The sequence below is a fragment of the Oenanthe melanoleuca genome, chromosome 17, assembly GCF_029582105.1.
Source record: "Oenanthe melanoleuca isolate GR-GAL-2019-014 chromosome 17, OMel1.0, whole genome shotgun sequence".
NCBI classification, from domain to species: Eukaryota; Metazoa; Chordata; class Aves; order Passeriformes; family Muscicapidae; genus Oenanthe; species Oenanthe melanoleuca.
The window spans coordinates 1,027,988-1,041,646 of NC_079350.1; the positions used below are offsets into that span (position 1 = coordinate 1,027,988).

At 46.9% G+C, this 13,659-nt stretch overlaps 1 protein-coding gene across 7 annotated transcripts in view; it reads right to left on the bottom strand.

Moving 5' to 3' along the window:
- PBX3 (PBX homeobox 3) overlaps positions 1-12,965 on the bottom strand; it is a 99,910-nt gene extending 86,945 nt beyond the window's left edge. For 2 of the 7 annotated variants that reach the window (XM_056505170.1, XM_056505176.1), the window contains exons 1-3: positions 12,747-12,941; positions 11,825-12,421; positions 10,925-10,998 (exon numbers count right to left, since the gene is read on the bottom strand). In XM_056505170.1, coding sequence (XP_056361145.1) covers positions 10,925-10,998; positions 11,825-12,021 — 271 coding nt within the window. In that variant the 5' untranslated portion in view covers positions 12,022-12,421; positions 12,747-12,941. Of the gene's footprint in view, positions 1-10,924; positions 10,999-11,824; positions 12,425-12,742 lie in introns of all 7 variants that reach the window. The other 5 variants (XM_056505169.1, XM_056505171.1, XM_056505172.1 and 2 more) reach the window with 5 other exon arrangements.
- Between the last annotated feature and the right edge of the window lie 694 nt (positions 12,966-13,659).

Below are 13,659 nucleotides of genomic sequence, written 5' to 3' on the forward strand. Positions count from 1 at the left end.
CATATGTAAATGTGCGATTACAGTTCTTTTTCTTCCATTGACAAGTGGCGGCGGCGGCGCGGGCGGCGCGGGCGCTGCGGGCTCCCCGCGCCCGGCGCTCGCTGCCCGGGAGCCGCCGGCGCGATCGCCGCCCGCAGCCCCGCACCGGGGCCACTCCGGCAACAAAGAACCCAAAGTCAATTGTTTCTCCACTCAATGGGCGTCTGTTCTCAGCGTATATTTACCCAGGCGTTCAGGGCAGATTTTTGCCATTAAATTGGAGGCTGTAGAACATGGTTGTTGTACAAATATTTACATTAGTGCTGACCACAGCCTTATTGCGGCGCTCGGAGAGAACAATATCGCCGGCTCCTCGCCCCGGTTTGGAGGCCCGAGGCTCGCTGCCGGCCACAAAGCCGGAGCGCCGCTCGCCCTGCCTGCACGGGGCTAATTCCATCGGCTAATTCCATCGGACAGGAGCCGGGCCACCGCATCTCCACCACCGTTTGTGGCCGGGAAAACAAACGTCCATTTTTTGTTCCATGGAAAACAGGCTGTGTGTTATTTTGGGTCCCCTTTCAAACCAGCAGTTCGCTCAGCAAGTATTCCCAGCCCATTAAATATGAGTAAACTAAATAAGAACTTGAGTCTGGAGCCCCACGAAACACCGATGACATCACGCTGCTTGCAACACAACGAGATGATGCCACTTGTACCTCTTCAAAATATTAGAGATTTAAAAGTTACATAACAACTGCGGTGATTAAAGAGCAGCTCTATGATAATCAGTCAGTAAAAGGAAATGGATTTGTTTAGTGTTAGCAACTACAATATTATTAGATGCTGGGTATATTGAAAGGAAGAAATATTTCCTTTATTGAACACAAAACACCATAAATTTAGGTAAACCGAAATTAGTTCATGTAATACACTGACATCCAAGAATTTATGTATAAAGAGTCTATCATTTAATTTTCAGACATTCAATTTCTATACTTGGTCACAGTCAAAAGGTCAAGAACCAACAAGTCAATAAGTTCCCAAGCTCCATATTGATATCACGTCACTGCCCTAACAAGTGGAGAGGAAGAAAGAAATAATTCACAAAAAAAATCCTCAGCTGCCTTTGGAGGGCAAATCTCCCTCAATGTCCCACGGCAGCACTGGGTGCCCAGAGAGCCCCATCAGTGCCAGAACCTCCCCAGCCCTGTGGCACTGTGGCATCGGCAGGGCTGTCGTGCCCACACCCCAGTGCCCACTCTGCTGTCCTCGGGCTTCCATTCCCCTCTTCAGCCAGTGCAACACAAGAAAGAAATACGAGGCAGAAAAACTGATAGTTCCCACTCTATTTGAATAACAAGTGAAATCCTAAAAATCCCTCCACTGCATGTTATTACCAAGTGTATCTCCAGGTTTTATAGTGACAGGACTGTGCTATAATTTCTGAGAAAACCTCGGCATAAAGCTCCATAAACCCAGCCACTCCTGTAATGTATCACCTCATCTAGTGCACAATCATTTCCACAACTTTTCATGTTAGTATAATTTGTTCAAAAATGGTAATAAATACATCCTTGAAGTCAAATAAGAATCATTGCACAATCTACTGTAACTTGTTCTTACTAGTGACAGTCAATCATGCTACCAGGATCTTGCATGAAAGAAAATAAGCAAACATTTGGGTGTTCTGTAATTACAAACCTCACTAAAAAGCACACTTCTCTCTTTAATCAACAAATATATGAAAGTGTGCCTGGCAGAGCCTTTTGAGTGTGCCACCCTGCCTCAAACAGCTACTGCACAAGGAAAGCACCGATCCCCGGCAACGGGAGCAAACCTTCTCTTTCTGTACTGAGCAAACCAATCACCAAGGCACCAAACCCTGATATCCTTTAAGCAGAGGTCTAACCATGGACTAAAAAAACATTCCTAATTAAAGCCAAGAAAAGAAGAAGTCTAAGGAAAGCTTAATTTCTTCATCTCCAGGAGGTAAGACTCGCCTGCAGCCAAAATGGAATGAAGCGGATACTGTAAATAGTGTCAATAGTTTACTTCTGACATAACAATTTTAATTAAACCAAACACTTCATAAAAATATTCATTTTTAACACACAGCACCAAGACAACACAACCTTCACAAAAAATCAGATGGGTAACTTTCCCATTTTAAAGAAAAGAGAAGCAAGCTCTTGCATTCGCTTTCCTGAGGCGGCGGCCGAGCCTGGGCTCTGCCCTACCGAGGTCACCACGTCCCTCCTCACTCAAGGGGAGCAAAGTTTCTTCCCCAGTCAACAGCAGCACCAGCACTCAAACCAGCAATGCCAGAATTTCCTCTCCGGCATCACCTTCTCCTGAAACAGCACCATCAGGGGTCTTACTGGTACTGGGAAAGTTAAGGCCAGCCTCAGAACATTTTCATTACTTAGTTCTTTTGTTCAACAATCTGAAACCCAAAACGAGCAGCTGGAGCCCAGCAACGCTTCCTTTTGCTGCCTGTGAGAACTGACTTTGCAACGCCGGGCAACATTTTGTTCCTTCCAGTATCAGAAAGGTTCACTATGACAACTAAAGTTTTTTGGATCACAAATTCCCGATGGGATTTTTTGGGCCAGGCTCTGGGGAGCTGTGGGTGACCAGGGACATGAGGCTTCCCATGAGAAGAGCACTGGGGCCCCTTTGTTGGGGCGGCGGGCAGGACCCGCAGCGCACGTGCCACTTGTCCTGCGCTGACGTGAAACCCCCGTGGCTCCGGGGAAACCGCCGTGCTCCGTGTCTCATGTGCTTCATGTTAAAAATTTCCCAACAGTGATAGACTTCAGCTGCCAGGATCAGGGAGAGCATGTGCATCCAGCATGAACAGCCCCCGCACGCAGCTCTGGGCCATTTTTTTATCCTTTTTCCTTTCTTTTAAATAACTATTGGGGCTCATAACAAGCACTGTCACTCCAGCACTGCTCCCCTGATTGACTTTGCGACAATGATCTGTGGAGGAGATGGGCACTCAAACAGCCACTCTGCTGCACTCAGGCAAAGAGGACTAGAGAGGCTTGGGTTGGGTTTGCTTTGAGTTTATTTTTTCCTAAATATTTGTTCGATTTCCAGAATTACTTCTCTAATTTTTTAAAAAACAGTATTGCAAAAAGAAAACTAATCACAAAACCGTAGTAAAGCAACTCAGAAGCTGAATGAAAATCACACTCACACACACAAACTCCAAACCTCAAAAAACAAAGGAAAATTTGAACTAGATCAGAACGTCTCATCCATCCTGGAGCATCCTGATACAGCAGAGGTCTCAGCACAGTGATCTTATGTATCATATATGCTCTAATAAATAGGTTCAATGAGTTGAGTTAAGGGCAGAGTTTAACTATAAACTCCAAATTCCCTCACTCTTATGGCTGTAAGTCAATCCCTTATTGTTACTTTAACACAATTTCTGACAGTTGAATAAAATCTATGGTCAATATTACAACCCCTTCCTTCCTAAAGGAAAGAAAATACATGTGTGATTTGCATCAGAAATGGTGGGAAAGCGGTGGGTTAGTGGGGGTGACAAATGTCCACAGCCCCATTGGCCAGGCATCCGAGCCTTCCCTTTGCCTTCAGCTGGTTGGGCCCTCACACCAACCCCCAAAACAGCAAAACCACCTCTACACAGGTACAGCTCTCAGCACAGGAGCCGTGAGCAGGCACAGACATTAGAATACAAAGCTGTAAGATATATCTAAAATAATCCCGCAAAAATCAGATGACACAAAGAATTCAAATACTTTCCTTTTGTTAAGACACAGTAACTGAGAATACAATGAAATTCTTCATGTTCAGTATCTCCCATTAGATCAATTAATATTCAGAGAAAGGCTTTAACATGAAGTTTAAATAATCATAGAAGGAGAAAAAGAACCACCAATGTTCTAGAAGCTTCTCTAGACCTTTCAATCAATTTTATTTATATGCAAAACCAAGAGAAACTCAGAAAAAACAAAGCTCCTCCTGATGCTAAAGCTCTCAATTTACTGACAGGCAAATGGCTTCATGCTGCCACTTAATCTCATTTCTTGCATAATGCCCTCTAATTAGCATATCAAAGTGAATTAATACTTCTAGGGCATTAGCAATGGGAAAATCTGCTCCAGGCTTCACAATAGCAGTTAAGCAAGAGCCAAGAAATCCTCAAAAACACCACAAACCACTTTGCATTGCAAAACTGTTCAATTTATTTATCCTCTCTCTCTAAACACTTTTACCGCACACTGTTTTACTACTGTTCACCAAACAAAATGATAATTGCCAAAGTTACCAGCATCTGTAATGCCTGTTTAGAATCTTAATTTAGATTGTGTACTTGAAGCTCTCTAGATGCTTTCATTGACCCCCTCATACACCACAGGACATACTGGAAAACTGTTGTTCTTTTCAAAAATGCTGTCAGGATAATATTATTAAATAACCTTTTCCACTTACAATAAATGACTAAAAATTAAATAATCTATGACAAAGCCACCTGCTGGACAATGAGGAATGAGAGATTGGCTTTAAATGTTGATGCATGACTGAAGTATAGCAAAAGGGTTTGACCTGTAAACACATGATACAAACCCACCTCCCTTCCAGGTGATGGATTTGTATTACATGGGATATTCAGTGATTCACGTCGTTACAGTCCCTGTGACTGTGCAACACGCACTGAACTGATCATTAACAAAAGAACTGAAACACCTAAAAGAGCATAAAATTAAAGTAAGTACATAATCATTTTTACTATACGTTTTTATGCAAAACATGCTATTTTTATTCAATTCCTGATGCAATAAACACATTTGAGCTGTTACAATCAGAGATCAGAGCTTTTCGCCTTTAAAAAAATGTTTTCAGAATCTACATTCAATCACAGGTCACTTTGCAAAACATAAATTGCAATTTATAAACAAGGTCTAAAAAACCCTGAAACTTCATCACCTTAGGGATCCACACCAGTCTTTAAAAATAGAAAAAGAACACTGAGGGGGGAAAAAAAACCAAACACCCAAACCCTACCTCCCAACACCAGTATTCCCAGCCTAAGCCCAGGAAGGGCCTGGAGCACCAAAGGAAGGCCAGTAACAAAGAGTAGAAGAAAACGCCGGGGGCCAGTGGGGTTTTCTGCATTTCTGTTTGCAACATGAAGGCACAAAAAAAAAAAAGCACAGGAATAATAAAATAAATTATGCTGGATATTTATCTGGTACTTCGAGCCTTCCTAAAGAATGTGCATTAGTGAAAAGCACACAGTGTTGAAGGAGCAGGCTGCATTACCTTTCCTATTTAATTCCCTGCTTCCTCCCTCAGTCCCAGCAGCACGATGGAGGAGCTCTAATGTCCAGCTGAGCTGCACAATTCATCTGTTTGGCTGATGAACTACTCCAACTCTATAAAAGCATGAACTGTAAGAGCTGACAGAAACTTTAATAATTTATATTAAATATTGATGTGAATTATTTACTCCATTCACACTTAAAGGCAGGAATTGCCTACCAGAGAAAAGCAAACGTGACAAAAGGTCAACACGGCGGTGAGAAAAGGCAGGCGGTGTCAGGCATGTGTTATCTGAACCATGCTGATCACCTTGATAAGCGAAGAGCATTAAACATGACTGCTGAGCAAACAAACAAAGCATTCTTCTCGGGGTGTCAATCGCGGCGCTCCGGCAGCTCCGGCTCGTTCCGGCGGCGCCGGGCGCGCAGCTCCGCTCGGGGCTCCGCTGCTTTGGGCTCGGATTCACATCCATCCCTGCCGCTGGAAAATACTCATCGAGCCATCATGGGCACCGTGTGCGAGGAATTGAAAAACAGCCGAAAAATCAGAGCGCGCATCCGAACCGGACTGCCACGCGCTCCGCTCCGTGATTATTAATACAGCCTTCATTCAGATTTAAATATTGCGTTGCATTTGTAACAATTTAGAGTGTCTAATTCTGCTTATATTTGTCTACGGTAGACTGCAAATATCATTATATTAATGTTTCACACAAATCAATGTTTAAATTGAAAAAAGACAGCATAATATCCATATCATACAACTTTTCCATTGAAAGCTGCAGGAACAGAGCTTGATAAATGTCTTAAATCCTGGGGAAAAAAAAAAAAAAGGACTGCTTTGCATTCCCTACATGCCATGATAATAATTTATCTCTGAATGCAAAAATTCCTTAACTTACAACAAGCATCCTAAAATACACCACACAGTAACAGCTATAATTTAGTTTTTTCAGATAAGCAAGCAAATGTGTCGAATTCAGAAATAAATGGAATGGCATGAAAGACAGCTATAAAATAAAATAAATAAAATAAATAAAATAAATCCCTGCTCCTGGTTAAATTAGTATTGACAAGTAGGGCCAAATTTATCCTCTACAGAGGTGGAAAAAAAAATCTCAGGAACCACTAATCGCAGTACTCAAGGTGAAGATGGGTATTTAAATGCAGCAAGGAGCACCAGCAGTGGCAAGCACTGAAGGTAAGGTGCAGTCTCAGGTTCTGTGAGACAAAATATCACAAATTTCTCTAATGCCCATAATCACCAAATCGCCATTTTCTCAACTAGAGAAGCGCCCTGGTAGAAATCCACAAAAGAACCAGGCTGCTGATAATGAATGTGTTGGAAACAGATGACCAAACGACAATCAAGACACTTTATTAAATTTATTTTTTCCTAGTAGGACATTTATGAAGAAAAGCAATGTCATTGCCATAAGGACAGTGCAAACGACCAAACGTTCTGCTGCACGGCATCATTTGTAATACATCTGCTGGCAATTAAAAAAATACATTCAAAAGTACAACCACTGGGTCAGTGACAAACCTTGGTATTGAAGAATGAGATGGGAAGCAAAATTTAAGCTGAGCTGGACGCACATAAACACCCAGCACTGACTTCTTCAGGTAGTCAGGGGACAACAAAATATGTATTTTGCAGCTTGAAAAAAAACCAAACAGGACTGCACATAAATATTTTAAACAGCTAAAGTGAGTAACAATAACATCAGAACTGATATTTAGAAAATAGCCAAAACACACACACACACACACACACACACACACACACACACATATGTATGCTATCAGTGCCATTTCATTGTTCCACCTGAATCCTCTCGTGTTCCAGCAGGATTGCGGGTTATAATGCATTACTGAGAGTTGTTTGCATTGAGCAATACTTTAGAAACGCTGAAAAGTTGAATTTTGTGCCGTGCAAGGGCAGAGTGCTGTGACTGCCTTTTTACAAGCCCACGGTGCCGACAGGGGTTAACATTTTCCAACTCTGGCAGAGCCAGGCGAAGGCAGGGCTGCTCCAGGAGTCCCCTCGCCGCGGGTTCCAGGCTCTGCAGCATATTGACAAGGGGCGTTCCTGAGCACTCGGGCCATGCCATCAATAAGGAGCTTTGCAGCGAGGCAGGGCCCGATGCAGCCCTTCCCTCGCACCGCTAGTTACAGCTGTAGCAATAAAAATAAAGGTAACTTATGCAGGAACAGCGAAGAATTAACCCTGTGGCTAGTGCACGGTTTGCCTGGTTTTCAGAGCTTTTTTCACTCATTCTTTAAAACACAAATCTATGCAAGGGGAGAACGTTGTTAATGAACATTTTCATCCTCTCTCTTTAGACATAAAAAATAGTTGCAGCAGCCCGAGCAGCCGAGCAGGCCTTTCGCTTCCCCTGCGGACACCTCCTGCAGTCGAGAAGTTCATTAAGTTTTATGATCTTCCCAAGTCAGTCCTGCTTATAAGCCTCACAAAGGCCACAAATCTGGCAAACCATCATGTATGCCATTAGGCTTTACTAGGAAATGAATGCTATTTAGGGGTGGTGGTGACAGTAAATTCGGGGCAGCTATCATTGTTGCTGCTGGACTTGGGGAAATAAATAAATAAATAACTGTAGATGTGTACACGGTTATGCACATGAATTCAGACATTTTTATAAATGTGTGATCCTGTCTCTACAAATGACTTTTAAAGACAAAAACCCAAATTATCTATCAACGCAGTCCAGGACCTAGTAATATGTTGTTCCATTGGGAAATAATTGCAATTCCCTAAGACATTTTAAGACTACAAGAATTAATATATTTTCCCTTCTTTCTCTATAAGAATAACCAGGACCCCAGCTTGAGCAACATCCTGGGGGAAGCTTAATAAAATCACCAATCTGAAGGTGTTTTAGTCCGTAAAAAAGAGCTATTAAAAAAACCCAAACAGTGGTGCAAATCAGTTTTTGATTCCTCCTGGCAGGACATGAGGAAGCTGTGACACAGGTATGCAACAGATGAGAGCGTGCACCGTGTGCAGGGACACCTCAGAGAGCGGGCAAAGCTCAGCCCAACGAAGCCACCCTGTCCTCACTTGCTTATCTTTTTGTTTTATTGGGGGGGCTTTGCTAGAACTCTGGTATAATTTTTTCTTTGAACTAATTAAAGCCAGAATTGGCAGTTTCTTTATGAACACCGTGCTACCTTGTGGTTGCCTCTCAGAATACACACAGCTAATAATAGCTGTAAAGCACTTAAATGTATTATGCAGCACTTTTGAAAATGTTAAAATGTTAAAAAAGAAATGTCAGGCTAAATTCAGTAACTCAGTGATTTGCTTTGTACATGGTAAATACCTCACAAGGAGAAAAAAAATCTTCAGCTCCTGACCCTGTGTAAGGCTTTCAGAAATGAGATGCATCCATTAACCCTTGCTGGGACATGACAGAGTGGCTCCACGTAAAATGAGGATCCCTCCTCATGCTCTCTCCCAAAGTCCTCGCTGACAGTACTGAAAACTACTAAAATGCAAATAAATACTTAATTCAATATAAAAATTACTTAAATATCGCATGGCCTGTTTCTGAACAGACATGACTGCTAGGCTCCAGCCTCCCTCCTCACCTCTTGGAGGAAGACAGTGATAAAGCCATCACGGTAATTCCCACACCCAGGTAAACTTTGGTTCTGATCAGGAAGAATTAAACGCCAGCACATGACCCCATGAGAGGCAGATTTAGGCACCTGACAATTGTCAGAACACAAGACAATGCAAAGCCCTAGGAGGAGAGGGACACCTCTGCTTTAACTGCACCTCAGACCCTTCCTCGTGCTTCCAATTTAGAATTGTTTGAGCCGTTCCCTCCGAGAACTGCTTCCAGAAAACAGGCTACAATTTATTTTCACTTTTCTTTGCTTTAGCACCCTAAGTAAAGCCTGTGCAGACATTTCACCTCAACTGGGAGACCCTGAGTGACGGTCCCCTTCCAGGAAGAGTTTTTGGTGGAGGTGTGGATCCATCTCCATCAATCACTCAGAGCATTAATCGTGTCCCTCCCGTGCTGGGGGCTGGCAGGAGCTCGCCTTTGGGCAGGCAGACGCCTTCACTCTTTGTTGCTTCTCAGCGAGAGACCTCACAAAAGAAAGATAATTTGAAAACTTGCTCGACTTCTTGCAACACAAATGCAGGATCCCAACTCACAAGTATTCACTGAAACACCCCGAAAGGTTTCAGACCACAGAGGCTCTTGTCAGGTTCCCCCTCGCCTGCGAGACGGCGGCGGCCTCACAAACACCCTGAGCCATAATCCCACTGCTGAAAGGACTCAGCTTTTCTTCGCAGCTCACCTCTGACATGTGGCTGACTACACTTGCCTTTCAAAACACTAAGGCTAAACCCTCTGCAAATAAAGTGACCGCAGGAACTACGCCTGCCTCCTTAATTGAAATGTGCCTCCTGCAAATGTCTGAACAGCGAGGGCAGGTTGCTTTCTGGCTCCGGAGCAGGATGGGCAAAGAAGTTTAGGGAAAGGCACGAAACAAACACAAGCCAAAGGAAAGGGGCTACAAGCCAACCGAGGTAGGTGGGAAGGGAGAGGGATCATTCCCCTTATCCCGGGTAATATAATGCAACATAAAGCAGAATCAATCTTAATATTCACAACACAGTCAATACCCTAGTGCTTAGCTGTCAGCAGGAACTGAAGTGGATCCCCGGTAGCAAAGAAACCCTTGGACATAAAGCACCATAATTCACAGAGCACCACTCACTCCAGGCTCCACAGCTCAGATTTGCAATGATTTCACGTTGGGTTGTTTTCATCCAGTTTTATTTTTTCAGTGTGGAATTAAGTAGAACGTTATTCATATTACCACGTAGAGCTAAAAAGCCAGGGAATGGTATTAGCTATATGTGAATAAATGGATATTCATTTTTAAATCCAGCCATAATAAATGTTTTTGTTATTGTTAAATGTTCTCACTATTGTTAAATGTTCTTATTCTTATTAAATATTATTCTCATTAAATGTCCTTGTTCTCATAATACAAAGTAGAATAATTTGCAAATTTTCTTCTTTAAACAAACAAAAAATTCTACAAATTCAGTGATGTGAAAAAATTGCAAAAAATCTCCTAAAATGCCCACTAGAAAAGCACGGTGTTTATTCCTGTCGCGTTAATGTAGATGAAAAAAAAAAAACAAAAAAAACCTCTACTTTTGCGATGATTTTTGAGAATGTCGGCGTTTAAAAACCCAGTGCCCGGGAGGAGCCGGAGCAGCGCCCGGCACAGCAGCGGGGTCGGGGCGCCCATGGCGGGGCCGCCCCGGGTTCGGCTCGGCGCTCACAAAGCTCCCGGTGCGGTGCCGGGGTTAAAACGCGCGGTCACACCGCGCCGGGATGTGTTTCACACAGCGCCTGCCGGTACCGCGGCAGCGCGGGCGCTCCGGGGCCGCGGGGGCCGTGAGGGGAGAGCCCCGCGCCATTTCCCGGCGCTCCCGCCGCCTCACGAGCCACCGGTGCCCCCGGCCCCGCGGGGCTCCCCCGGGCCGGCCCGGCCCCCGCCCCCGGCGGCGTGAGGGGCTCCGGGCCCGGCGCGGCGCGAGGCGGGAGCGCTAAGATGGCTGCGGCGGCGGCGGCGGCGCGGGCGGCCCGTACCTGTTTTCTCCTTGATCTCGCAGAGGACGCTGAACAGGGCGGGTTTCATCCTGTGGCAGTTCAGGGCGTGTTTCCTGCAAGAGAGCACAGGACAAGCGGTTAGCGCCGGGCTCCAGCAACATGGCGCCTTCCCCGGCCCCGCGCTGGGGCGGCTCGCCCCCCGGCCGGAGGTCCCGGGGCCGCGGGCAGCGAGGGCCGGCCGGAACCTCCCTCATCCCGCTGCACTTTCATGCGGAATTATCTTTGTGCAAACACCGCCCGAACCAGGGGGAAAAACCACCCCCCTTGTCCCCGTCCTGCGATATTAGAACTGATTTATTAAGGAGATTGGGGAGGGGGGGGTGTGCAGAGTTAACATTGTTTTTGTATTTATTGTGATTTAATACAGCCAGGGTTTGGTTTGGGTTTTATTCACACACACACATCCTCTCCTTGCAGCAATATCTGGTCAGATTTATAATTCATCTGCTGCCACTTTGAGACAAGAAAAGAAAGAAAGAGGCAAAGTTGCACTTTGAGGGATGGCCGGACAGACAGACGGATGGACGGCGGCGCAAAGGCCGGTATCCACCGGACAGTGTCCAGCGGCAACGGGCAGGGATCAGCCACAGCCTCCCGCGCACCACAGTGGCGGCAGAACCATCGCATACTTCTACATTTATTATATCTATTTTTTTTTTTAAAGGAAAGAAATCATTAAATAGCAACTTGGCTCTGCCTTGGCTGCTGGTAATTTCTCTTACGGCCCCAAGAAGTTGCTCTTAATTGTGAGACTCCGGGTCTCTGCAGAGGAGCAGGAAGGAGAGAAACAAAAACCACACACACACACCAAAAATAATTTAAAAAATAATAATATTAATAATTTTTTTAAAAGACAAGGTTTAATTAGACGAAACCAACTTTGCTTGTGCCTCATCCAGGCTTTGGTCAGTGATGGTCATGATCTGATGGAGGATGTCGCCGATGTCCTGCTTCCTGCCGTCGCCGTCAGCCCCTTCGTGTCCGTGGGGAGGCGGCAGGGCCATGCCCCCCTGCACCGAGTGCCCGGCCAGGTTCACGCCGGCCAGAGTCTGCAGCATCCTGGACTGATCGTCCATGGCTCCGGGCCGGGCCGCGCTCCGGGCGGTCACGGCAGCGCCTGCCCCGCTCAGTCCCAGTGCCGCGCTCCTGACCGCGCTCTGCACACACACCACGAAAAAAGGAAAGAAAAAAAAAAAAAAAGCCAAACAAAACAATAACAAAAAAGAAAAAAATGTAGTATTTGTGTTTTGACCGGATCTCAGCTGTTTATTCCACTCTCTTCTCCTTCCCAGGGCAGTAAATCACTCTCTTCTTTAGTTACAATCTTCTTTCATCATCATCATATTGGTGCCTCGGATAAATGAGCTGAGCAGATTTCTGTGAGGTTTTCCCGGTACAATCTTCCTCCAAAGATTTTTTTTTTCCTTTTTTATTTTTATTGTTGCTTTTTATGTCTTTCCCCACTTGTCCAAAAATCTTCTTTGCAAAAAGGCAAAATTAAAAAAAAAATTAAATACAAAATCAAAAAAACTCGCTTTCAAATCCTTCAGAAGTTGGGAGGGTGCAAACAGCAAAAACCACAACAAACCAGCGAACACCCCCACCCCCAAATTGCAACATAAAAAAGCCAAGAAAACACAATCACAGAGGGGAAAAAAAAATTAATCGCCCTCCCCCCCAAATAACAAACGATCCCAAGTCTGTGCACGGGGGTGAGACAGCAGCAATCAAAAGTTTGAACTTGTGCAAAGAAAAGAGCGGAAATAACGGGGAAAGAACTGTAAAAAAATTAATTACACACTCTCTGCAAAGCAATGTGCAAAAATATCGGCCCGCCGGAATTTATGAGCCCCGCGCCCGGTGCCCGCGCGTGTTTTATGTTGTTTGATGGCCGCTCCGGTGAGGGATTGACAGGCTGCCAACGCCACTCACTCACCGCAGACGTGTCACCCTGTGAAGGAGCCGAGCGGCGCGCGAGAGGGAGCGGAGCGCCGGCCCCGCCCCGCCCGCCGGCCCCGCCCCGGCCCGGCCCGGCCCCGCCCCGCCGGGCGGTCCCGCCGCCCCGCCCCGCCCTGCCCCGCCCGCCCCGGGCCGCGCGCGCGGCCCTCCCGCCGGGCCCAACGGCGCCCGCGCTCCCGGGGCGGCCGGGAGGCGTCGGCCCCGTGCGGGAGCGACGTGCGCGGTGGCCAATGGCTGGGCGGGCGGGACGGGCGCTGGGTGTGGGGCTGGCCAATCAGCGTGTGCAGGGAGGCGCCGTGCCCGCCCGCCCCACCCCGGGCCCCGCCCCCGGGTGAGGAACTTGTGATTGGGCCGTTCGAACGGTCGCGTGGGCGGAGCGAGCGATCCGGGCCCCGCCCCCGTTGCCGTGGTGACGGCGGCCGGGGCCGCGCGGTCCCGCTGGGCCGGGCCCGGAACTCCTGGGGCCCAGGGGAGGCCGGGTCTGCCCCGGGACCGGCAACTGCGGCTGTGCCATGGAGCCCCGGTGCCTCCCGAACTCCCGGGGCCCGGGAGAGGCCGGGTGTGCCCCGGGACCGGCAACTGCGGCTGTGCCGTGGAGCCCCGGTGCCTCCCGGAGTCTGGGGGCCCGGGGCAAGCCGAGTCGCCCCGGAGCGGCAGCGGCGGCTGTGTGATGGAGCCCCGGTGCCTCCCGAACTCCTGGGGCCCGGGGGAGGCCGGGTCTGCCCCGGGACCGGCAGCTGCGGTCGTGCGATGCA